A 24,751-nucleotide genomic window follows, 5' to 3' on the forward strand; every position below is an offset into this window, starting at 1 on the left:
ATGATAGAATAACCTTTTTGTCTAAATGGTTCCATAAAGAACCTTTACCATCTGAAGAACCTCTCGGTTTCACAAAAGGTTCTTTGTGGTGAAAGAAGGTTCCCTTTCAGTCGGTCACTACGAGTCACGTCGTGACCGATGAATTGGGATCTCGCTTAGAGAGACCAATCCACTTTGAGTGTAAACTAAATGAGCCAATGCACATTGGCATGCGATAATTGCATCCAGCTGCCGCTGATCACAGTGTGAGCATAAAAAGGCAGCCGGTGCAATGCATACCAGCTTTTCGCTTCGGAGCCGAGTGACAACATGGTTCTGCTCCTACCAACTGCTTCGTGTGTGACGAGTTTAGGCGCTCTAGGGAGCTTCTTGTGTTGGTGGACGGCGCTTCAGCGGTGGTCGTTCCTGTGTCGAGTGGGTTGCGCACTTCAGGCTGCACTACCCCCTGTTATGCTTCAGCGCTCCTCCCAACAACCAGATGTCGATCACTGCATTGGAGGGAGAGCTCTCTGGAGAGGAAGATTCGCCTGCGCTGCCGCCCTCCGGGACGGTGGCAAGGCCTGAATCGGATCCGAAGATGTCGGTTTTCCCGGGCCGCCGAGAGGGTAGGGCTCGAGTGGAAACCTCCACCACGTCCCGAGCCCTCGAGGTTGGACGATTGGTTTCTCAGGGTGGCTCGCGCTGGTTCTCAGTGCCCTGCCTCAGTGCCTTTCTTCCCGGAGGTGCATGAGGAGCTCACCAGGTCATGGACGGCACCTTTTACTGCCGGAAACCGACCAGCTGGTTCCTCCTCCCTCACCACCCTCGACGGGGGTGCAGCTAGGGGGTATACGGCGATCCCCCCGGTGGAGGGTTCGGTAGCGATGCAGTTGTGTCCTAAGACCGCCTCCTCCTGGCAGGGTAACCCGTCACTCCCCTCCCAGGTCTGTAGGCATTTGTCTGGTCTGACAGGCAGTGCTTATACAGCTTGTGGAGAAGCTGCCTCTGCCTTACACGCTATGGCGTTACTGCAGGTTTATCAGGCCAAGGTACTGAAGAACCTGCATAAAGGTAGTCATGATCTGTAAGTTCTGAAATAGCTCAGAACCACTACTGAAGCTCACCAGATCATGGACGGCACCTTTTACTGCCGGAAACCGACCTGCTGGTTCCTCCTCCCTCACCACCCTCGACGGGGGTAGTAGCAGTAGCGACGCAGTTGTGTCCTAAGACCGCCTCCTCCTGGCAGGGTAACCCGTCACTCCCCTCCCAGGTCTGTAGGCATTTGTCTGGTCTGACAGGCAGTGCTTATACAGCTTGTGGAGAAGCTGCCTCTGCCTTACACGCTATGGCGTTACTGCAGGTTTATCAGGCCAAGGTACTGAAGAACCTGCATAAAGGTAGTCATGATCTGTAAGTTCTGAAATAGCTCAGAACCACTACTGACCTCGCGCGTCGAATGACGAAGGTCACTACGAGTTCTCTGGGTCATGCGATGTCCACACATGTGGTCTAGGAGCGCCATCTCTGGCTGTGTCTGGTCGACATGAGGGACGCCGACAAAGTTCGGTTCCTGCATTCGCCCCCGAGCCGCAGCAGCCTCGAGCAAGCGGCGACCCAGAAAGCGAGGAAACTGCTCTTTGGGGGATGGTGAATGCACCTCTCCCTCCCCTGGAGGAGGGCCGGGTGGAGAATCTGGAAAATCTCGATGAGAGAACGGATTTCTCTGTCCCTGGGTCCCAGGAGGGCACTGAGAGTCACGGACAGACCAACACCGGACCACACTCATCCTCCATCGCCAGCAGGCAGCAGCAGGCGGTTTGAGAGCATCAACAAAGGCCCTACTCACGCACCCTCTGCCAAACTGTGGAACCAGGTAAGCATTGCATTGCACACTCAGATCCCTCTTCGGTCCGCTCACAAGCCGCCCGAGTTGTGTCCCTGCGTTCTACCTCACTGCCCCACTGCGGGTACCATGGTGGTTCCGCTGGTCCCGCTTGCACGGTATCTGGGTGCCTGGCTAGCACTACCCAGCCCATCTCGCTGGCTTCTGCGGACCATCAGCCTTGGCTATGGGATTCAGTTTGCCCGGCATTCCCCCAAGTTCAGTGGCATCCACTTCACGGCAGTCAAGGCGGCCGATGCTCCTGTCATGCGTGCAAAGATCGCAGTCCTACTGGCGAAGGACGTGATAGAGCCGGTCCCTCCAGCCGATTGACCATCCACAGACCATTTCTGCGGTTCGCGTTAAAAGGACGTGCATATCAGTACAAGGTCCTGCCCTTCGGGCTGTCCCTGTCTCCCCTTGTCTTCACGAAAGTTGCAGAGGGGGCTCTTTTTCCCCTCAGAGAGCAAGGTGTTCGCATCCTCAACTACCTCGACGATTGGCTCATACTAGCACAGTCTCGGGAGCAGTTGTGCGAGCACAGCGACCTGGTGCTCCGGCAGCACAGCCAGTTGGGTCTTCGGGTCAACTGGAAAAGGGCAAACTTTCCCCGACGCAGAGGATCTATTTTCTCGGTATGGAGTTGGATTCGGTCGAACAGACAGCATGCCTCACAGAGGAACGTGCGCGGTCGGTGCTGAACTGCTTGAATGCATTCAACGGCAGGACAGCGGTCCCACTGAAGCAATTTCAGAGGCTCCTGGGGCATATGGCAGCTGCAGCGGCAGTTACACCGCTGGGGCTGCTTCATATGAGACCGCTTCAGCACTGGCTTCATGGCCGAGTCCCGAGGTGGGCGAGGCAGTGCGGCACTCACCGGGGCCAAGTTACACCGGCTTGTCACCAAACCTTCACCCCGTGGTTAGACCTTGCATTTCTCTGGGCAGGGGTGCCCCTAGAACAGGTCTCCAGGCATGCTGTGGTTTACACGGATGCCTCCACCACAGGCTGGGGGGCCACGTACAATGGGCACGCAGTGTCGGGGGTATGGACGGACCCCCAACTGCAATGGCATATCAATTGCCTAGAGTTGTTAGCGGTGCGCCTTGCCTTGAACCATCTCAAAGGGCGCGTACGAGGCAAGCATGTGCTGGTCCGAACGGACAACACGGCAACCATTGCGTACATGAACCGACAAGGTGGTCTGCGCTCCCGTCGCATGTCGCAACTCGCCCGCCACCTCCTCCTTTGGAGTCGGAAGGTTCTGAGGTCACTTCGTGCCATTCATATTTCGAGTCTGCTCAACTGTACGGCCGACGAGCTGTCATGAGCTACGCTCCCAGGAGAATGGAGACTCCATCCCCAGACAATGTGCAAGATCAGGGAGGACGAGGTGCAGGTCCTGCTTGTGGATGGGGCAGCATCCATGGTGCTTTGGTAGGGATCCCAATTCGTCGGTCACGACATGACTCTGACATAGACTTCTGAAAAAATGTATCACCATTTGATGTTTTGAACATTGATAATAATAAGATTCAGCTTTGCATCTGTAGCGTCTGGACCACTCAGGAGGAGGCGCTTCAGGATATCAAGGCTCAGTGCCAGGCCTTTCGGTCTTGACTTTTCCATTCTTCAAGTTACTAGTTAATTATAACTAGTTATGGTTAATTATTCATATTTCCTGTTGTGAGCTAAATTCGCTACACATCACAGGAATAAATGACATTTTACTATATATTCAAGTAGAAAGTAGTTATTTTAAATGCTAATAATATTACACAATATTATTGTTTTTGCTGTATTGTCAATTAAATAAATGCCGCTTTGAGACTTCTTTAAAAAAAGAAGAATCTGTCTTACACTCTTAAAAATAAAGGTGCTTCAAAAGGTTCTTCAAGCGATGCCATAGAAGATCCATTTTTGGTTCCACAAAGAACCATTCAGTCAAAGGTTCTTTAAAGAACCATCCCTTTCTTACCTTTTGTAATCTGAAGAACGTCTCGGTTACATATGTAACCCTCGTTCCCTGAAGGAGGGAACAGAGACGTCACCGGCTCGGCTCCTCAGCGAAAACCTGGTATGCGTTGCACCGGCTGCCTTTTTATGCTCACGCTGTGATCAGCGGCAGCTGGATGCAATTATCGCATGCCAATGTGCATTGGCTCTTTTCGTTTACACTCGAAATGGATTGGTCTCTCTAAGCGAGATCCCAATTCATCAGTCACGACGTGACATCTCCGTTCCCTCCTTCAGGTAACCGAGACGTTCTTCAGATTACAAAAAGGTAAGAAAGAGATGGTTCTTTGACTGAATGTTTCTTTGTGGAACCAAAAATGTATCTGCTATGGCATCGCTTGAAGAACCTTTTGAAGCACCTTTATTTTTAAGAATGTAAATGCTGAGTTAAACTTTAACCCTTTTCTATACCAACTGTATGTGTGTGTGTGTGTGTGTGTATGTGTATGTTAGACCGGCTTAATGTGTTTATGTAGTATGTTTGACTAGTTTAAGTGTTTATGTAGTTAATAAAACTTTACTTGTATCACGCTTGACGTGTTCATTGTTTGCTCATAACCGGAGTCACTAATCATGCAGATTTACGTTACAAGCTTTTGTAGAATTGTACAGTAAGAAAGTTATTTCCCTTAACCAGGAAATTAACGTTCTTAGAATTGACAAGACAGTTGACCCTGAGTGGTCAGCTAAATATCTACAGCGGATCTAAAATATGAATAGTTAATTATAACTAGTTATGGTTAATTATTCATATTTCCTGTTGTGAGCTAAATTCGCTACACATCACAGGAATAAATGACATTTTACTATATATTCAAGTAGAAAGTAGTTATTTTAAATGCTAATAATATTACACAATATTATTGTTTTTGCTGTATTGTCAATTAAATAAATGCCGCTTTGAGACTTCTTTAAAAAAAGAAGAATCTGTCTTACACTCTTAAAAATAAAGGTGCTTCAAAAGGTTCTTCAAGCGATGCCATAGAAGATCCATTTTTGGTTCCACAAAGAACCATTCAGTCAAAGGTTCTTTAAAGAACCATCCCTTTCTTACCTTTTGTAATCTGAAGAACGTCTCGGTTACATATGTAACCCTCGTTCCCTGAAGGAGGGAACAGAGACGTCACCGGCTCGGCTCCTCAGCGAAAACCTGGTATGCGTTGCACCGGCTGCCTTTTTATGCTCACGCTGTGATCAGCGGCAGCTGGATGCAATTATCGCATGCCAATGTGCATTGGCTCTTTTCGTTTACACTCGAAATGGATTGGTCTCTCTAAGCGAGATCCCAATTCATCAGTCACGACGTGACATCTCCGTTCCCTCCTTCAGGTAACCGAGACGTTCTTCAGATTACAAAAAGGTAAGAAAGAGATGGTTCTTTGACTGAATGTTTCTTTGTGGAACCAAAAATGTATCTGCTATGGCATCGCTTGAAGAACCTTTTGAAGCACCTTTATTTTTAAGAATGTAAAACAGATTAAAAAACATTTTTGTTTTAAAGATGTCTCAAAGCTGCATTTATTTAATTGACAATACAGCAAAAACAATAATATTGTGTAATATTATTAGCATTTAAAATAACTACTTTCTACTTGAAAATATAGTAAAATGTAATTTATTCCTGTGATGCAAAGCTGAATCTTATTATTATCAATGTTCAAAACAGAAAATGGTGATACATTTTTTCAGAAGTCTATGAAGAATAGAAAGTTCAAAAGAACAGCATTTATTTGTAATATAAATCTTTTGTAACATTAAAAGTTTCTTACTGCCCCCAAACTTTTGAACATATAGGTGAATATATATATAGGTTACTTTTATGGTCATTGTGAAGAAACACAATATAAGCCTTAAAATGACTCTGATACCTTGTTTAACATCTAAGATGTTGTTTGATACATATATACTACAGTTAAAATAAGATTAAATTCAATTAAACTCACAGAGATCAGGAATCAAGCAGAAACACAGGAGGGAGTCAAAGAAAGAGCGCAGCCACAGAAAAGAAGTGGCTAAAGAAAACAGCTTTTCAAAGAGAAATTAAATCCAATTAGACTCAGTATGGGACTCCCACAAAAACAAATAAATAAAACAGAAAGGCCAAACCAGCTGAGACTAGTTCAGATTGACGAGTCAAATGTCAAGAGGAGTCAAATCAAGGACTGTAGCGACAATATAAAGGGCTCTCTGTAATGGCGGCAATGGAGAGCTTCACTCTGTGATAAATTAATGTGTCCTTGGCGGCTTGAAAAAGAGTTCCCTTCATGTTAGAAATACCCAACATGTGCTGAGAGCTCAGGAAACTTCCAAGGTTCTTACACTCAAACTCGAGCCTAGACTGAACAGGTTAATCTATTATGGATTTTCTATTTGTCTTTGCCACTGACAAAATATGATCAAATAAAGCTTGTCTTGGCTTTCTGATACCAAAATCCATGGGTACACTGGGATCTCACCTGTAGGACGGGGGCGGATGTCCCTGGGCTTCACAACTGAAGGTGACCTCTCGGCTGGGCTCATTAAGATGGAGAGGGAATACAATACTTCCCGGCTGTTTGGTGAATACTGGCCTCAGAGGACCGCTGCCTTCTAAAGGTGAAGAAGAAAAGAACAAAAGTACGCTGTTAGTCAATGCTAAGTTTAGCATAGCATGCCTTTTAGAGCAAAGCTGTTGTGAAAGGTATCCATCTGTTCATTGGATGAAAGCCTAGCTGTCATTCAATAGCTGTCAAGTGGGCAGCGTAAATGTGGCACAATCAAAGTAATCTTAAAAACACTTGAGATTATTGTTGGTAGGATGTTAGCTATGATACATATTCAAGATGCTAAGATCACAAACCCCAAAAGACCAACACATAAGTTAAAATACAATACTTTTGAGCTTAAATATTGATTTGAGACAGTACATTTCTTTACATACGGTGTACTGCTTATCTAGTACCATGTTATGCTATGTTTACAATTAAAAAATGTAGTCAGACAAAAAACAAGAGCTTATTCAATTTTCAAGAAACACATGGTGACCCACTAAGCTCGCTAATATGATTTCATCATACCAAAGACACTAACTTGCAGGAAAGTAGCTTAATTGTGTGTATCATGTAAACATTTAAAAGCCTAGAAATGTTGTGGTTTATTATTCTCCGTAATTACATGTTGATGGTTAGTGCAATCCACTTATCCTGTCTTATTAAGCACATGGCCTTCAGCAAGATGAGACATCCACCCAACAATGAGCAGGATAGGGAGTTTTTATGTGAGGGTGAATGCAATTTGCATAATCTAAAACTCATTGTGTGCCGAATTAACACAGCACAGAGCCTAATGTTACTGCAATGTGTCCAAAACACCAAAAACATCTCCATGTTTTGTTTCAAAAATGGTGATAAACATAATTTTGGGGTATTTAAATGACACAGCACTGAAACTATTCTGTATGTATTTCTGTATCTGCCATTTGACTTTCATGACCTTTCAAACATGTTATGCAGAGAGATTAGTAGTAAAAAAAAAAATTCATTCTACTAAAGTAACCAGTGTGATATCTTGATTTTCTAGTGAGTAAACTAATTTATAAACAGTTCTTAGCCTTTGTCTGTGTAGCCTGAATATGACATGCAATTTCCCCAAACAATTTTTAAACATTAATAATTTTATCAAGATCAATAATTAACAATAATTTTTGTCTAACATTCTGTTCCACCTTTGTTGTGTAAAGATGGCTTTTGTTGATGTTAATAAAATAATCTGACTGATTAAAGTAACATAACATATTTGCATAAAAGACAACACAGGTACATTTAATAGGGTAATTATAAAAACTGTCCATACAAAAGGTAAAAAGCCCCTTTAAATCAATACCAATGGGCAATACCAATAGTTCGCCCAAAAATGAACATTTACCCACCCTTAGACATCTCCAGTCAATCAATTAACATCTTGTGAAGCAAAAAAGCTGTGTTTGTAATAACAATAAAAAATTATTTAAAAAAAATCCAATGAGACATTTTTAACTTAAAATCGTTGCTTCTAACATACGAGTCCTCCTTCCATAATATTGCTTTGTCCAGTGAAAAAGTCATCTCATCTGAATCAGGAGAGAAATATGCACAGAACAAGCACTGTTTACAAGCAAAAACAGTCCAAAATGGTTTTAAACAAATAATGTCAGTGGATTTTGATGGACTTTTTCACTGGAGGAAGAGCTATTGGTTTATGGACTCGTATTTTGTCCAACAGTGACGGTTTAAATTTAAAATGCCTCATTGATGTATTTATTTCTAACAAACATGCAGCTTTTTGGACTGGAATGGTGTGATTATTGTCAGAGATGGGCATAAATACATGAAAATGTATTTTAAATACAAATACAAAATACTGTGTGGAAAAATGTACTTAAATGAAAATTACATTAGATTTTTTTTCAAAGGCAATACAAAATCCAAAAAAGTATTTTATATTTCAAATATGTATTTTAAATACATGTATCTGAAATACTGCCCATGGACTCTCATTCTGACGGCACCCATTCACTGCAGAGGAACCATTGGTGAGCAAGTGATGTAATGCTACATTTCTGCAAATCTGTTTTTTCCTTTAATTGAAAAGTTAATTTCTGACCCTAATGTGTTCAGGCGTACTATGGAAATCTCTTTCTTCAATAGAATCTGAGGCAGCAGTCACGCCTCACCAAGTACTTTTTTAACCTACATTTAGATGACTTTTTAGAGGAAACCATCCTCTTGAGAAATTAGTTCATGTTAAGCACATACTGCTGGTTGTTTATTTACTTTGTGCAGATATCAAGTTCCAGAGGTGTGCAAACTGAATTAATGCATCTGAAAATTCAGAACTAACAGGGTTTTTTTTCCATGCCAGAAACACTAAATTGGTCTACCTAGAGTTCAATTAGCATCTCACTAATGCAGGAGAGGTGGAGTTCATTGTGATTCTGGGTGATAATAGAGCACAGAAGAGCTCTCAGCGGAGGTGTCTGAAATCTATTGAATGGGGAATACACTGCACCAGGGCTAATTTCAATCTCACTGTCAGCAAGGGCTTTAACTCTTAAATACAATAGGAACAGAGAAGATGAAAAGACGTGAGTGAGAGCAAATGATAAATTGATACTTCACAACCATAATATTGACTCAGATTTCCCATTAGCTACCACAGTGCTTTCCACTGTTTAGCTGATCCATATTTCCAAAAGCCCGGCCTCCTCCCATTGCCACCTCTCTTATGATTTTATTTTTGTACTAAACTGTGCTGATGCTATTACAAAAAAATAATGCAGCTAAACAAAACATCTGTAGCAGTTACTACAATTACTGACATGCATGCAGTGATATTTTTAACTTAAAAACAAAACCATAAACTCATCCCCATGCCCATGAGTAGAATTCAGTAAAGGTGTTATTTACATGTTTTTCCAAAGCTAATACAGAGGTGACATATCCAGTTCTGTCTGCATATGTGATAATCAGCAGCAAACATGTTACATGTTTTCAGTTAATTACAATAGATATAGTCTAATAAAGGATTATAACCTAGTCACTACTCAAGGAAATTTATTTCAGTATAAAATGTTATATCACCTACTAGTCACCTACTGTTACTCAGTCCATTACACTGTATAACTTAAACTAGAATTTAATGTCATTGCTTTCCAAATACTGTAAATCAACATGTCTGTACTCTGCACAACCTGACCTGTGTTGCAGCCTGGAAACCACGCTATGCTAGTTTCATCTGGCCAGAGGAGAACTGGCCCCCAGAGTGAGCCTGGTTTCTCCCAAGGTTTTTTCTCCATTTCTGTCACAAATGGAGTTTTGTTTCGTTGCCACTGTTGCCTTTGGCTTGCTTAGTTGGGGACACTTGACTGACTGCACAGACGCTATCAGAAGAGAGCTGAACTGGATGATGACAACACTGAATCATCAATGAACTGACTTTAGCTGAAAAAATGACTCTTTGTTATTGTCGTCATGCATTATTGACAAACTATTTTCCTGTTTGACACTGTAAAGCTGCTTTGACACAATCAGTATTGTATAAAGTGCTATATTGATAAAGGTGACTTGACTTGACTCAACATAGTCTAATAGTAGTAATTTTATCTCTCTCACACGTGTCTCACATTGTCCCGCAAAATCACATTTGCTGTCCTGCAACAGAGCAATAACCAGGCGGTCACCCAATGGTTTCAATGATTTTGGACATTCCTACTTTTGTTGACATTTCAGTTTTGACTTGATGATTGTTTTGGGGAAAAAATTGTGTTCTCAAAAACATTTCTTAATAATGTCCTTATCTCTTTTCTTAAGATGGATATTTTCTTAAACACATGCATTGATTCGCTTCAGGAGGCCTTTATAAACCCCCCGGAGCCGTGTGGAGCACTTTTTATGATGGATGGATGCACTTTTATGGGCTTCAAAATCTCGACCCCCTTTCACTGCTATTATAAAGCTTGGAAGATCCAGGACATTAGTTAATATAACTCTTGATTGTATTTGTCAGAAAGAAGAAAGTCATACACACCTAGGATGACTTGAGGGTGAGTAAATCATGGGGTAATTTTCATTTTTGGGTGAACTATCCCTTTAATATCATTATTACAGTAATCTGCAAGAAGCATAAAAATACACTTTAAGTTTTAACCCCCAAGATTTTCTTCTTCTTAGAAGAACTTCTTAGAATTTATCTTTAATTTGTAATTTATTTAGGAAGATTTTCCTGAATTTGTTGCCCTGATCTCAGACACTATTTTATTTTTTAACAAAACATTGAAAGATCATGTTAAATCATTTGTGATTAATTCATATTAAAGCTCTAAGCCATTTCATAACGTCATAACCTCCCACTACTTTTTAAACTAAAGTGACTCCCACGGCATTAGTAGATACATTGTGTTCCACATGTACCCACCAAAAACTTCTTATGCAATCTTATGATGCACATCATCTGATAACATCTGAGATGTTATCAAAGGCTAAAACACATTAATTATCAAGTGACTCACTCATGCTAAGCAAAGAGCGCTCTCATAATCAAGGCTCTGGAACACGTCAAATGTGGGCGTCAGTATTAACACTGCACTAAAGCATCTGTCTGTATCTGATCAAGCTGTTCAAAATCAACATGAGCAATTTTCCATGGAACAGCTAAATAAGATATCCATACCAAAAATCTGGTACCAAAAGACATAAGGCGTATGTAAATAAAGACAGGGGCGAGAAAGATTTCAAAACTTCAGGTTAAGCTTGGAGCTGATGCAAACCTGAGAAATGCAGCCGAGTGAATTTCTATCATGCGAGGAATTAATGCTGCAATCACAGTTCATATTTGCCAGAGGACAAGAGGACGGAACTGTCTATTTCAGAAACACCATGTAATTACAAGCTTTGGTGATGCTGCAAATATTACAATATGTTATTAAAATATTGATGGGGAGTAATCTGAAACCACGTTGTCGCCTGCGGGTTTGACGCTACGTTGTGAGTTTATGTGAGGGCTTTACTGGTGCTGTGATTTCTGTCAACAGACCACAGCCATCCAAAGAGACACACAGTCGCTGAGAAATTATCTATCCCTGTTCAGCGCAGAATACTAACAAGAGGTTTACAACACAAAAGCCCACCTTGGTGGAAAGGGAGGTCATTATGAAGGAAGTTGGAGAAAGCAGGTCTTTCTCTCTCTTTCTCTCTCTACCTGAGGGGAAAATTTATATGGCAGCGCAGCCCCCCAGAGCAGCATCGGAGCTGGAGGGAAAAGCCAAGGAGCAATTTGGAGGCCCAAATAAAAACTAATCTCAAATTCAATACCATCTGACAAGCCGATGAATTCAGCCAGCTTACCTCAGCATGAAAATTCAGCCACAAACAGGGCGCACAGGGTGAGAGAGGGAGGGAGGGAAAGGGTTTAGATGTTCGTGTGCCCTCCAATCCGTTTGATTCTGATTCAAGGGTTTTATTCATGAAATGAAAAAGCCAATCTTGGTAAGTTAAAATACACACCTGCACTCACCCACGCAAACAAATACACACATGCGTGCACACAAACATAGAGCCCTGAAGAGTAGAGAACCATGAATTTAAGGAATTAAGTGTGGCATATTTGGGTAACTCTGTTGCAAACTGTAACAAACTTGCAGAAAGTTAATGAAATATATCACAATGGATCAATTATGCTGCATATTTATATGTGTTCAAAAGTGTATTTATGACTTTGGCCTTTTTCAATTTCAAAACATTTTTCTTCAATCTTGTCCCTGAAAGACCAATCATGTATCAATTCTGTATCAAAAAACAGTCAAAAACACAATTTAATGATTGTTTAAATACATACCATTGTCAAAAAGAAGTGCGCTAAACTATATTGAATGTGCAGTTGTAGTGTACTTCAAATCCTAACCCTGTATGATACGCAATACGATATCAGTGAGGAAAAAATTATTTGTGTTGTTTTTCTTGCTTAAAATGTATCTAGCTTTTAATGTATTACACATCTCATATTTAATAAAAAGTAACATTTCATATCCAGCTGTTGCTCTTAGGCAACATTGTACCATCGTGGATCACAAGCATAACCAAACCATCATATCAAGTACTCTTAAAAAAATGTACTTGCAGATGAGATATTAATTAAATAAAAGGCCTCTTAAGTGTACTTAAAGAGAGTTCACGTTCATGACTTTCTTAACACACTTAAGTACACTTTTAAAAAGTGTGCTTTTTAATAATGTCAAATTAAGTTTAACTGTAAAGTACATTTTTAATCTTTGTTGTTGACTAACATACTAAAGCACATGCAAAGTGCTTGATTTAATTAATAATAGTGTTAGTCAACATTACATTTAAAGATAATATATTTTAAATGTACTTAATTGAAACTTTAGCATTTAAAATGTGTAATTACTGTACACATATATATTTAAATGCATGACATACAAGTTTAGGTAGAAAATAAATTAAAGTATATTTTAGTTTAGCTTCCCAAAATGTAGTAAACTTCATACAGCATCTAATTCAGTCTGGCAGCTGTTGAGAAACAAAACATATGCATGTTTTGCATTTAAGCTGAATTAATCAACACTACGGATGTGTTAGTGCTTTCCTCTGATTGTGCTGTTTGTGTATTGTGTCTCTACTCCTCAATCAAAGCACATTTAATCAAGCACAATTATATCCTGCGTCTATTATGTTCTACTGCAGTTACAATTAACTGCCGCCATATGCTCAAAAGATAGAAATTAAAGCAAACTGTTTAACTGGTGTAATTGTTCACTGGTTTTTAGTCAACTTTCGAAGAGACAAAGCAAATGAATGCAGTTAGTGGCCACACCCATTCTCTAGTCTTTATATTATGTAATATACATTATTTAATATAAAACCACCACCTCATGGCCTGACTGTCACACATATTGTGTCTTTGCTCATCTCACCACTGCGCCCATCCGGAAGATTTGGATGGCTTTAGCATTCACAAACAAAGTGAAACCTTTACTTTGTTCCAGAAGATAAGAAACATCCCCTGAATGAGAGGACTGCCCTTAATAGTAAATGACAAGGACAAATGTATGCCATAGAAACAGACAGGAAAGTCTATAGAGGAGGTTATTAGGATGCCTACCTGAAAGGCATCCTATGAATAATTGCAGCACCAGCAGTTTCCATGACAACCTCATTTTAAATATTGGAGGTCAGCGAGAGCTCACATTCAATTGAGGGTAAATAGAATGCCGTCTTTGTCCAGACTTGATCCTCTGTGCCCTGAAATCAAAAGACAAGATGAGAAGAGTTAGCCAGACTAAAGTAGCCATGTTCAGCAACATTTCCTAGCTGTGTGTCAGGTAAATTAGTTTGTTTCTTCATGAAAACAGATTTGGAGAAAATTTAGCATCACTTGCTTACCAATGAATCATCTGCATTTAAATGGGTGCCGTCAGAATGAGAGTCCAAACAGCTAATAAAAACATCACAATAATCCACAAGTAATCCACACCACTCCAGTACATCAATTAACATCTTGTGAAGCCATAATATGCATGTTTGTAAGAAACAAATCCATCATTAAGACGTTTTAACTGTATTGTATTAACTGCCAAAATACGAGTCCATAATCCATAATAACGCTTCCTCCAGTGAAAAAGTCCATCCCATGTTCTCATATCAAAATTCACTGACTTATTTATTTTTAGACTGTTATCTCTTGTAAACATTGGTTGATCTCTGCATATTTCTCTCCTGATTCAGACGAGATGACTTTTTCACTGGAGAAAGCAATAATATGGATAGAGGAAGCAAGGACTGGAGTCGTGTGGGTTACTTGTGGATTATTGGGATGTTTTTATCAGCTGTTTGGACTCTCATTCTGACAGCACCCATTCACTGCAGAGGATCCATTGGTGAGCAAGTGATGTAAGGCTACATTTATCCAAATCGGATCAGATGAAGAAACAAACTCCATCTTGGATGGCCTGAGTGTGAGTAAATTTTTGGGTGAACTATTCCTTTAATGTGAACATGTAAAATAATAATAAAAAAAAGGTTTCAGTGTTTAGATCCATACACCTGTCAAACGGACTTTGAAAATTCTAAGCAATGTCTTAGAAATACTTTACTGCAGGTACTGTGAAAAATCTTGTTAATCTTTGATCATAAAAAATAAAGCTGACATAGAGTGTGGCGTATCTACAATTATATTACTCACGGATATAATTAGAGTCTTTACTTAAATCAACCCTTTCTGCCAACATCACACAAGGCTTTTAGGAGGGTTAAGAACTTGGCCCAAGGTACAAATCCCCTTATGCCATTCTCTGGCCTTCACAACTCTGATCATCTGGAGGGGAGACTTCAGGCAACTGGCTCCCACACATCTGGTCTAACACAAGATTACTCAAGCACTCCACACTCAGTGAATTCACAAGTATTTCCTCTTTTCTGTACAGTATATTCTTTGAAGATGAAACTAAAATGAAGTTTATAAATCAGATTCTGTAAGTACGACAGCAAAATTGCAAGTGTGGTATTAAACAATCATGCAAACAAGAAGTTAATAGAGTGCTGCAGTGATGATGTACAGTATTTTTGTAGGCCAGCCTAAAAGTTAGCATCTCACTGGTTCCCTTGACAAAAACCTGCAGACAATAAGCTCTGTGACCAACAAAAGTTTATGATTTTTAAACATTTTGTTTATCATGATAATCTTCACACATTAACACAACTTAGATTAGTTTACTTGTTCATTGTGATGATGTTTAATGTCCCCTGGTAACTGTAGTCCCATTTAGCCATTTTTAGCAATAGCTTTTTTCAAACCAAATGAAAAAAATTACAAGGAGGTATTACTGATGTATTTCTTATCATGAAATAAAACATAAAATATCTTGAGTATGAGTTAACCACAGACCTAATTTCAGGCATTCAAGCTCTGATTCTGATTTCTCCCTCTGTGTCCTTATTTGGCTGTTCTAGTTCTCATTATGAGTTAATCACCTCATCTGTCTGCCCCTCGTTATCCACCCTATATCAGTTCCTGTCCATTGTGTTCCAGTTGGTCAGTTATTGTGAATGTTACCCTGTGCGTGTGCCCCTACCCTCTTGTGAAGTTATTAAAGGTTTCTTGTATCCTGCATCCTCGTCATCCTGCCTGTTCTCTGGCACAGCAACACCGTGACAGAATAACTGGCCTAAAACAAGATGTCAGCGGCTGAAGACAGGCTTTGGTGTCTGCGGCAGGGTGGTCGGGATTTGGAGAGGTATGTGGAGGAGTTCCTAGAGCTCTCTCACCAGGTGAGCTTGTTTGATTCTATCCTCGGGGTCTGTTTTCGGCTGGGGTTGGATGATGACATAATCAGCGGTGATCTTCCCACATATAGTTTTCCCCTGATTGAGCTGGTTAATCAGGTCCTGTATCTAAATGGAGTTAATCTGGAAGTAGAAGAAGTTGGGAGCGATCATCCAGTCCCTCCCGAAAACCACCCCGCCTCACCAGCTCACCCCTCGCCCGGACCCTCCACATACCATCCAAACGTTCCATCTCATCCCAGCACTGTCTCTGTCCTCAGCCCACGGAGGGCTCCTGTTCCCGAGTCAAGCCCACGGAGGGCTCCTGTTCCAGAGTCAAGCCGACGGAGGGCTCCTGTTCCCCAGTCCAGCCCAGGAGGGGCCCCGGAGCCCCAGTCCAGCCCAGGAGGGGCCCAGGAAGAGCTCCAGCCCCAGAGCTTGCTCCCGTGTCGGCTCCAGCTCCAGAGCGCCCTCAAGAGCCCGTTCCAGCCCCAGAGCGCCCTCAAGAGCCCGTTCCTCCAGAGTGACCCCCAGGATTCCTAGATTTCCCCAAGAAGATTTTGGGGGGAGGGGCCATACACCCGTGGCTGAGCCAGCCAAGGCCACGGAGGATCCACCATGGCCTCCTGAGTCCCCTGCTCCACCGCGGCCTCCCAGGTCCCCTGCTCCCTGTGCGTGTGCCCCTACCCTCTTGTGAAGTTATTAAAGGTTTCTTGTATCCTGCATCCTCGTCGTCCTGCCTGTTCTCTGGCACAGCAACACCGTGACAATTAGCCATTTATTAGTACTAATTAAGCACATATTAATGCCTTATTCTACATTACCTTATTCTACATCCCTAATCCTACCCAATAGCTAAACTTAACAACTACCTTACTAACTATTAATATGCAGCAAATTATGAATTTATTGAGGGAAAAGTCGTAGTTAATAGTGAGTAAGTGTTCCCTATTCTAAAGTGTTACCCTAACCTTTTCTGGGTTTTTGCCAACAAAATACAATCTCTGCAGTACTCTACATCAAGTATCTATGATAATTATACCAGCTGTTTTGTTTCATTTTGTTTTGCCAATAAAATAGTTTCAAAAGCAGGAAAAACATGGCAAGTTACTAAGCAACACACACTAATATGGCCATGAATACAGACACACATAGAGATACAGTGAACCATTTCAATAGAGATATTGCTTGTATTAGTTCAATAAACAAGAATTAATGTGCAAGTTAATAAAACATACATTTTAGAGACTCTCCTAGAGAGTTCTCCTGAATGAATGAGCATTTTAAAATTAATTGTTTGAGTGAGTGATTCAATGAGTTAATGGCTGCTTAGTTGTTGAATCTATCAAACGGTGTCCAAAATCACACCCATACCCTTATATAATGCACTATTTGAGGGGATACACATTTGTAGTGGTGTTTAAAACTGTAGTCGACACTAGTGAACTCATTTACTCCTACCTCAATAACGAGTGTACAACCAATGTACACTCAGCCACTTGAGAATACGTGTATTGTAAGTGTCGTGCCGAATAAATTACCACATCTCACTAGAGGATGGCATTCACAGCACACTTCTAGCACACTCAGTGTCCGAATTGGTGCACGTTTACGTTCACTCATTCAGTCGACTATATCAGTGAAGTAATGTAGGGAATAGGGACTGATGGTATAGGGGATGATTTCAGATACATCCATAGTTTTTTCAACAAATTGTTTAAGTGAACAATTCAATGACTCACTCATAAAGACACTTGGAAAAGTCACTTGTCACCCCCTACTGGTGCATCAATATAACCTGCAGAAAGACTCTGTGTGGACTCTGAAAACAGTGAAAAGTCATGTGACTTTGTTTACGAAAATCCCTGATTAGGGATTGAATACAATAACACATGAACAGATAGCAAGAAAAATATTGATCAATAGATATGATCCATACCGTGTATGGTATATAAAAATAGTGAATGAGCCGTAAACGTCACGTGAATGAAACACATCAGTGCTTTTCAATCAACTCTGCCTCACCAATCAAATTCAAGGACCACAACTACAACAGTAACTTTAACATGGTGTAAAAATTAAAACAGCTTGGGTGTACTTTATTAATCCACTGAGCACTGTTTTGCAAGCTGTCTCTAATTGTGTGTGATATTTTAATAGGTTTTGGTATCCATGGTATAATTTCTAAAAGGATATTCTTGATTACATATGGCAACATTACTAATTATTTTACTAAAGTCCTTACAAGTGCAAGAGGTAAGGGCTGAAAATGGCCATGTTCAATGGGGCTTCACCTCACAATGGTCATCCAATAAGCAAGTGCTTTATGCAGCACAACACATTTGAATTTATGACCCATAGAAAAATCAAATACTTGAATGCTTACCAGACTTATTAGCAGAGAATGAAATGAAGGACATATTAAAACTAGTATTCAGCCAACAAGTGTCATGATAACCACACATCTTTACCTAACCTAGTGAAGTCTTTTGGGAGGACATCAATAAAACATTCTTCAATAATCACATCCTAAGAAGTATATTGCTATTGCATTGCTATTGATCTCAGACAGTTGCAAATCATATGTTGCCAAAATCCTATTTTGCTAGAATACTTTGCTATTTTTCAGTAGCTGTCAATGGAGACACATAAGGTTGCCAAATGCCATTTCCTAACAGCAGGGGTAAATTGACCAGGCCAAACTCTGACCCACTGTAAAAATGAAATACTTATGCATCCACACATTACAAATATGTGCACACAAAAACAAGAAAAAGCATCATTAACCATCTATTGTTTCTCCACATGAAATCAATAAATGGCTGTAACATAAACCTAGAAAATGACAGCATAACTATCACACGCCTTTGTAAAAACATGTCTTTACTATCAGGATCCATGCATTCCATTGGCCTTTTAAATGTTTGCTTTGTTTGTGTGATTGGCAGTTCATCCATTACGGCTTGTAGGTGCATTTCAAAGCTGTGAACATGACATACAATATATGTCTCGCTGCGGACCGAGTGCTCACAGCCAAAAATATGAGCTGAAAATGAAAATTTGAAATGAAATTTTTTTTGTCCTTTAAATTCTGCTTGATGCCATAACTCTGCTTGATGCCATAATAAAAGGCAAAATATGCCATGTTTTATGCTTTAAAAAGGGGATCTGTCTGGAATATTTGCAGACATTCACATTTGCACTGCAATCGGACAAAAGAGAGCAAGAATAAGGCACAGAACTTCCATTTGTACACCACAAAAATTGTGCCTAAGAGCAAGACTCCGGAAAGCATGCAGTGGCTGACTTTAAAGGAAGTGCCGATGGTGAGATTCACACGAAATGTACAGTATGCATGCGCTCTACTTTTTAAACATAAATGAGACAGACACCCACTCTTCCCAGATCTGGCACGATCTCGGCTAGAAAGTAACACTCTAAATCTTTTATCTGGTTTCCTTGACTTCACTTGATCCACAAACACCATATTTGAGAAGATTTTCTCTGCAAACCCAAGCATGTTTTCACCTATAGGCGACCAGCCCCTTTAGAGTGCAAAATGAACTGTGGTGTTGTTAAAACCTCAACTGACGTGAACATTTGAGAGTAGTGGTTGACAACACGGTCGAGGAGCGTGTAAAAATTCTCCAGCTGGTATTGTGAACTCTGACTGAACTCTAATCTAGAGGGTGTGAATGAAAAATTAATGTTCAGCATCCAAAAGAGCCAAGAAACCACAGTTACAGGATTTATCTAGCTGGATATGACTGAATTTTGAATGAAGCACTACAGAGAATCTGCTGGTTTGCATTCACACTTCTATTCATATTATACCACTGATTCTTATTATACCACTGTCACTCATAGTTATAAACTTTTAATGAAGTCTATGGGTCAAGTATACAAGTAAACTTGCCCCATAGACTTCCATTGTAAGTTTATTTGCATCAGCACAATTTTTTGCTTGTTTTTACCAACGTAGGGATGAACTGAATGTATTTTTCTGTAGTATTCGACAGCATCTGTGGCACGGGTCCCCGAATATGCCTTTATTCTCTCTCTGTTATGACAGAGGTGTGCGCACAGACTGAAATGATTCATGCTGTTTCTGACAAATATTATTTGGCTGTGAAATTGGTGGTGCAGAGATTTGAAGCACGCATCCAGCAGGTACGGCACATCTCACACCTCAGCCTCGACCTGCTGCATATAAACATCAGCTCTCTGTGACTCAACAAGCAATGCTGGGAGAAGGGGGAAATGTAATATGTCACAGAAGACAAGCCTTTCTCCTGGTCTCTTCCCCCTTGACTTGCATCAACACAGAGGTGTGTGCAAGCAATCTGGCTTCCCTAATGATGCCTTCAGAAATCATCCAGTGGTTTTTTGTTCTCTGACAAGCCAGCAGAGTGCAGCAAAAACTCTACCTCTAGTGCAAATTATTGCTATGTATGAATGAGTACTCAATTTTATTCTGGAATTTTATTCTTTCTTCAAAACAATGCCTGAATTGACTTGTGCTGTATATCAAGTCTCAAGAAAATAATACCAAACATGAAAAAATAAATACTTTTTTTAGAGATTGTAATTATATGAAGATTAAAATGCAGATTTAACACCTAAACCATATAATGTCAAATGATTTATTTATTTATTTTTAAGAAATGAGATGCATTGTCTTATGTGACTGCAATGCTGGATTTAATGTCACTGCTTCTCTAATCTTCAGAATAACTATGGGAGAGATGTACATAGGCTGGAAAAGGCATTGCGAAAAACTTAAATCAAGCCCATTGTCAAGAAAAATACAACTTTGATATGAGAGAATCCTCTAGTGAAAGAAATCAATCTATTTCAGAAACATCTAATCAAAATGCAGCATGTTTGTCCATAAGGGAAGTCCGTTTGACAATTAGCCAAACAAACAAAGAAACAAACAATAAATAACCAATCCAATCCATATTGCTTCAAAAAGGGTTGTGAAGTTATTCTATTGCAATTACTCACATCATTAAAAGGATGGTTCCTCTCAACCCAAGTCTCTAGTGGCATCATAAACACAAGTGGAATAGTTATTTGGCAGACAGGATACATTTTTAATGAAATTCCACAAATATATTTCAGTGTTTTAGTGGTTAGATAGATTCCAACCAGTTCTTCAAAGTCATATATTTTATAATTAATTCACAGATGGATAACTGAGAGAGGTCCATAAGCTGCAGCAGTGTCTGGACAGATGTTGATGAGGTTGACTGACCGAAAATGGTTGGGGAAAAAAGGTAGAGTAGAGAATCTAAGAACAGAGACTCTGTGTGGACTAATTATGCCAGTGGTTCTCAATTGAGTGGTTCTACGCCACGGCCTGCAGCATCTTCACACACCGACGAAACTTACTAGAGAAGTGTGAAGTGTGACTTACCACTGCAAATAAATACAATTTAAATTCACGTCTCGCACACTTTAATGCCCTTTGAATGGAACATAGGCCTAACAGCATACGCTCTTTTCGAACTGGAATCATGGTGGATTATCCTGTGATGTCCACAGGGCACTGGTCAAATAGAACAAACGTCTGGAGTGATAATTGAGACATACATAATGTGCAGAGCGGTGGTATGCGAGGACTGGAATTGACAACCACTGAATTATGCAATATTAATGAAACTAAACGAGGAACGTAGACGTAATTTTTAAACTGAATGAGGAGTTTGCAACAGCAAAAATAAAGGTTCCTCAATCGGTTATGTGGTTCTTTGAAGATTAAAACAGCTCTTCAGAGCAATTTTGGTTATAGGCGCTTTATATAGATGGTTTTCGAAAGAATATAGAATAAAAACTACTTTATGGAGCTTGGAATGATGTTATGAATGTATGCACCATCAGACTGTAAAAACCTTTCTGATTCTAATTGCAACCTTTATTTTTAAGACTAGAGCCAATTAGGAAAATGTTCACTAGCCTAACCAGAAAAAAAAAAACCATTCACTAACATAACCACAAATCTAAAAACATGGGTCTGTTTTATAATGAAGGGTCTACCAAAATCTTAACTCTTGTAATTATAAAAATGGCAAACATGTCTGTTTTATAATCTGCTTCTATGAAGGGTCTACCAAAATCTTAACTCTTGTAATTATAAAAATGGCAAACATTTCTCACAGCCCATAAAACAACAGGCTGCAGAAAAATATCTCAACTAAATCTAAAGCGTCATGCATCTCTTCTTCTTCTTTTAAAAAGCCCTAAACTATTAGTGTTGTTTCCGTCTCAAACTCGTTTACCTGCCTGACTTCCCACAGTTTTCAGCCTCTTCGCGTCTGCCACTGTAACAGCAGCATCTCTCTAGCCATTCCACGACGCCAGAGACGAGACGAGCGCTCTTCACAGGTGCAACTGCCACAGAGGAATTCTTTCTGCGTTTTTCTGCCTCCGGAAATCCAAGATACTCCTTAAAAGACGGTAAGATGCGCTGATGGTACCCCGCTGGATTACTGTGCGGCAAATGAGAAGTAAAGTAAACGCGTTACGCATGGAGTATTCTCAGTTCAGCCTCACAGACAGAGGTGAATGCGCGGATCCACTCCACACTGCGCCACGCGTCAACGTGTGTGGAGCCGCTCGCGCTCACATCCCCGCTGTGACGCAACACTAACTTCACCTCACTTGATCTGCTGTCAGTTCATCAGCACAGATGATAGAAAACACCGCTTCCCGTGGAAAGAGAGTGGGAGGGATATAAAACGACTTTCTGAGTAGTAAAAAGTGTTAGAAGATCCATCAATAATGGATTAAAAACATGATATCAGGTTTAAAATTTCCTCAGTGTTTGAGACCTCTGCCAATATGCATTGGGTAAAACTTGTGGGAAGTGCCTGCTAAACTGAGCAGTAGTATTCTCCTTTAAAAGAAGAAGAAGAAGAAGAAAACATTTAGAAAACCTATTCATTTTAAAGCATCTCATGAATTAATGAGAAAATAAAATATCCCTCAGGGTTGGGCAAAATGCACAACTGAAGAATTGGCTCCTTTTCAATTCATGAGTGCAAATTTGAATTGAATTGGCCCTCATGAGAGTGGATTGAGGATTTTTTGAAGGTTATGCAATAAGACTTCAATAATTATATGATTAATTGTGCCTATTTATTTCCTGATATGTTGAATAACTACGCCCAGTCCTTCAAAACAATTATCACCAGTGTTGGGGAAAGTTACATTTAAAAGTAATGCATTACAATATTGTGTTACTCCAAAAAAAAAAAAAGTAAGTAATTACGTTACTTGGTTCCTTTTTTATGGAAAGTAATGCGTTACGTTACTTTTGCGCTACTTTTTAAATCTGGACAGGGCTTGCTTGTTTGTTTTTAAAATAAAAAAGTTCTATTTTTGGCAAATATAAAAGCCTTTTCACACCAAAAGTGAAATGAATAAGCCTCCGGCTGAAGGGAAAGTAAAATTGCGTCCGTACAGTAGAATGCAGAAGAAGACATTTCAACACCAGCAATAAAAAAAGACGCAAATGTTTGTCTAGAGTAATTTTTGATTATTAGTACGGTTGAACTGGATCATCGAAGGTCAGAAGCAAAGGCATTGGTTAATAGAATGGGATTAAATACATAAAGCATATTTGTGTTGTTTAACATTTAATTATTGCAGGTTTGCGTCATATTCGGAGTCGCATTATTTTTATTCATTTTGAGGAATAATGAATCTGTGTTTTGTTTTTTTGTGAGTGTGATGAATTAATGCATATTCATATTTATTTTAGAACTACAGTAGCATCTTCTGATTTCTGTGACCATGGCAACACCAGAGCTGTCAATCAATAAATTGAAGGAAAAAAAGTAACTTGCGTTACTTATTTGAAAAAGTAACTCAAATATTCTCTTGTAAATTAAAAAGTAATGCGTTACTTTACTAGTTACTTGAAAAAAGTAATCTGATTACGTAACTTGCGTTACTTGTAATATATTACCCCCTAACACTGATTATCACAGCTTATATATATATATATATATATAAAAACACTGAATAGAAATCTGCTTGCATTCACACTTCTATTCATAAACCACTGACTCCGTAACTTACATACTTATAGATATCAACTTATTGAGCCTTATTCAATGCTTAATTATTTGATTATATAATAATGATTAAATATAAGCAATAAGGCTCAAGGCTATGCTGTATTATGAAAGTCACTCAGCTGTGTGTTATGTGGGGGGAAACTATACTTTGAATTTCATTCCATTTTAAATCTGCTTTCAAAATGCAGTTCTGCATCCTGAATGCATCCTCACTTCAATTTCAGGAATACACTGATATTACACATGCCATCAGAGATCAAAATCAGAGGCTGTCTCAGACTTTTAGCAGCTGTTCCTCGACTTTTGTTAAAAGTTACAAAAAACATTCCAAGATGGCTCTGCTGAGATGAACAAGTGTTGGAGGTCTATATTATATTATTTTCTTCAGATATTAAAGTCAGAAACCACACCGCACACATTGTTTGTCAATTACTAATCAAAGTATTTTCTGTGCTAATGTTTGTAAAATTGTGAATGAATTTAAAAGTTAAAATGTGTAAAACTGAGTACTATACATTTATTAGTACAGTCGTTGAAAGTTTTGTTAAAATAGTTAATAAACAAACAAAGGGCAATACATTTTTAGAACGGTTTGAATTTTGTTTGAACTGTACTGAATCTTTGGAAATCTGCGGAATCTTCTACAAAGTTCTGTTTGTGCAGATTCCACGTGGGCCTGCTAATGACTCTTAACCTTGGAGCTGTGTCTTTGAAAAGGGGATATATAGCCCGTGGTTTTTAAGTCATATAGCATCACTAGAATTATTTACGTTTATATAAAATTTTATAGATTTTGCACTATGCATTCCAAAAGTCTGGAAGCTTGAAACCGCAGTTAAATATCAAAATATATCACAATATCTTTTATAAAAGCAAATAAAAGAACTTCCCTGAGGATAGTCTACAGATCATGTCAGCACTCAGCACAAGGTTGAAGCACTTCACAACATGACACATAATCTTACACCACTTTAATGCATTCATTACATTGAATA

The 24,751-nt window shown here is 39.8% G+C and overlaps 1 protein-coding gene across 1 annotated transcript in view; it reads right to left on the reverse strand.

Annotated features, from left to right (window-relative positions):
• Positions 1 to 22,258, reverse strand: part of LOC107569851 (contactin-4-like) — a gene marked incomplete at its 3' end in the record, with an annotated part of 47,471 nt that extends 25,213 nt beyond the window's left edge. Inside the window, exons 1-3 of the mRNA XM_016256007.1 lie at positions 21,954 to 22,258; positions 13,514 to 13,653; positions 6,337 to 6,469 (exon numbers count right to left, since the gene is read on the reverse strand). Coding sequence (XP_016111493.1) covers positions 6,337 to 6,469; positions 13,514 to 13,568 — 188 coding nt within the window. The remainder of the gene's footprint in view (positions 1 to 6,336; positions 6,470 to 13,513; positions 13,654 to 21,953) is intronic.
• Positions 22,259 to 24,751: the final 2,493 nt, after the last annotated feature.

The sequence above is a fragment of the Sinocyclocheilus grahami genome, unplaced genomic scaffold (genome assembly GCF_001515645.1).
Source record: "Sinocyclocheilus grahami isolate Dianchi unplaced genomic scaffold, SAMN03320097.WGS_v1.1 scaffold1387.1, whole genome shotgun sequence".
Classification (NCBI taxonomy): domain Eukaryota; kingdom Metazoa; phylum Chordata; class Actinopteri; order Cypriniformes; family Cyprinidae; genus Sinocyclocheilus; species Sinocyclocheilus grahami.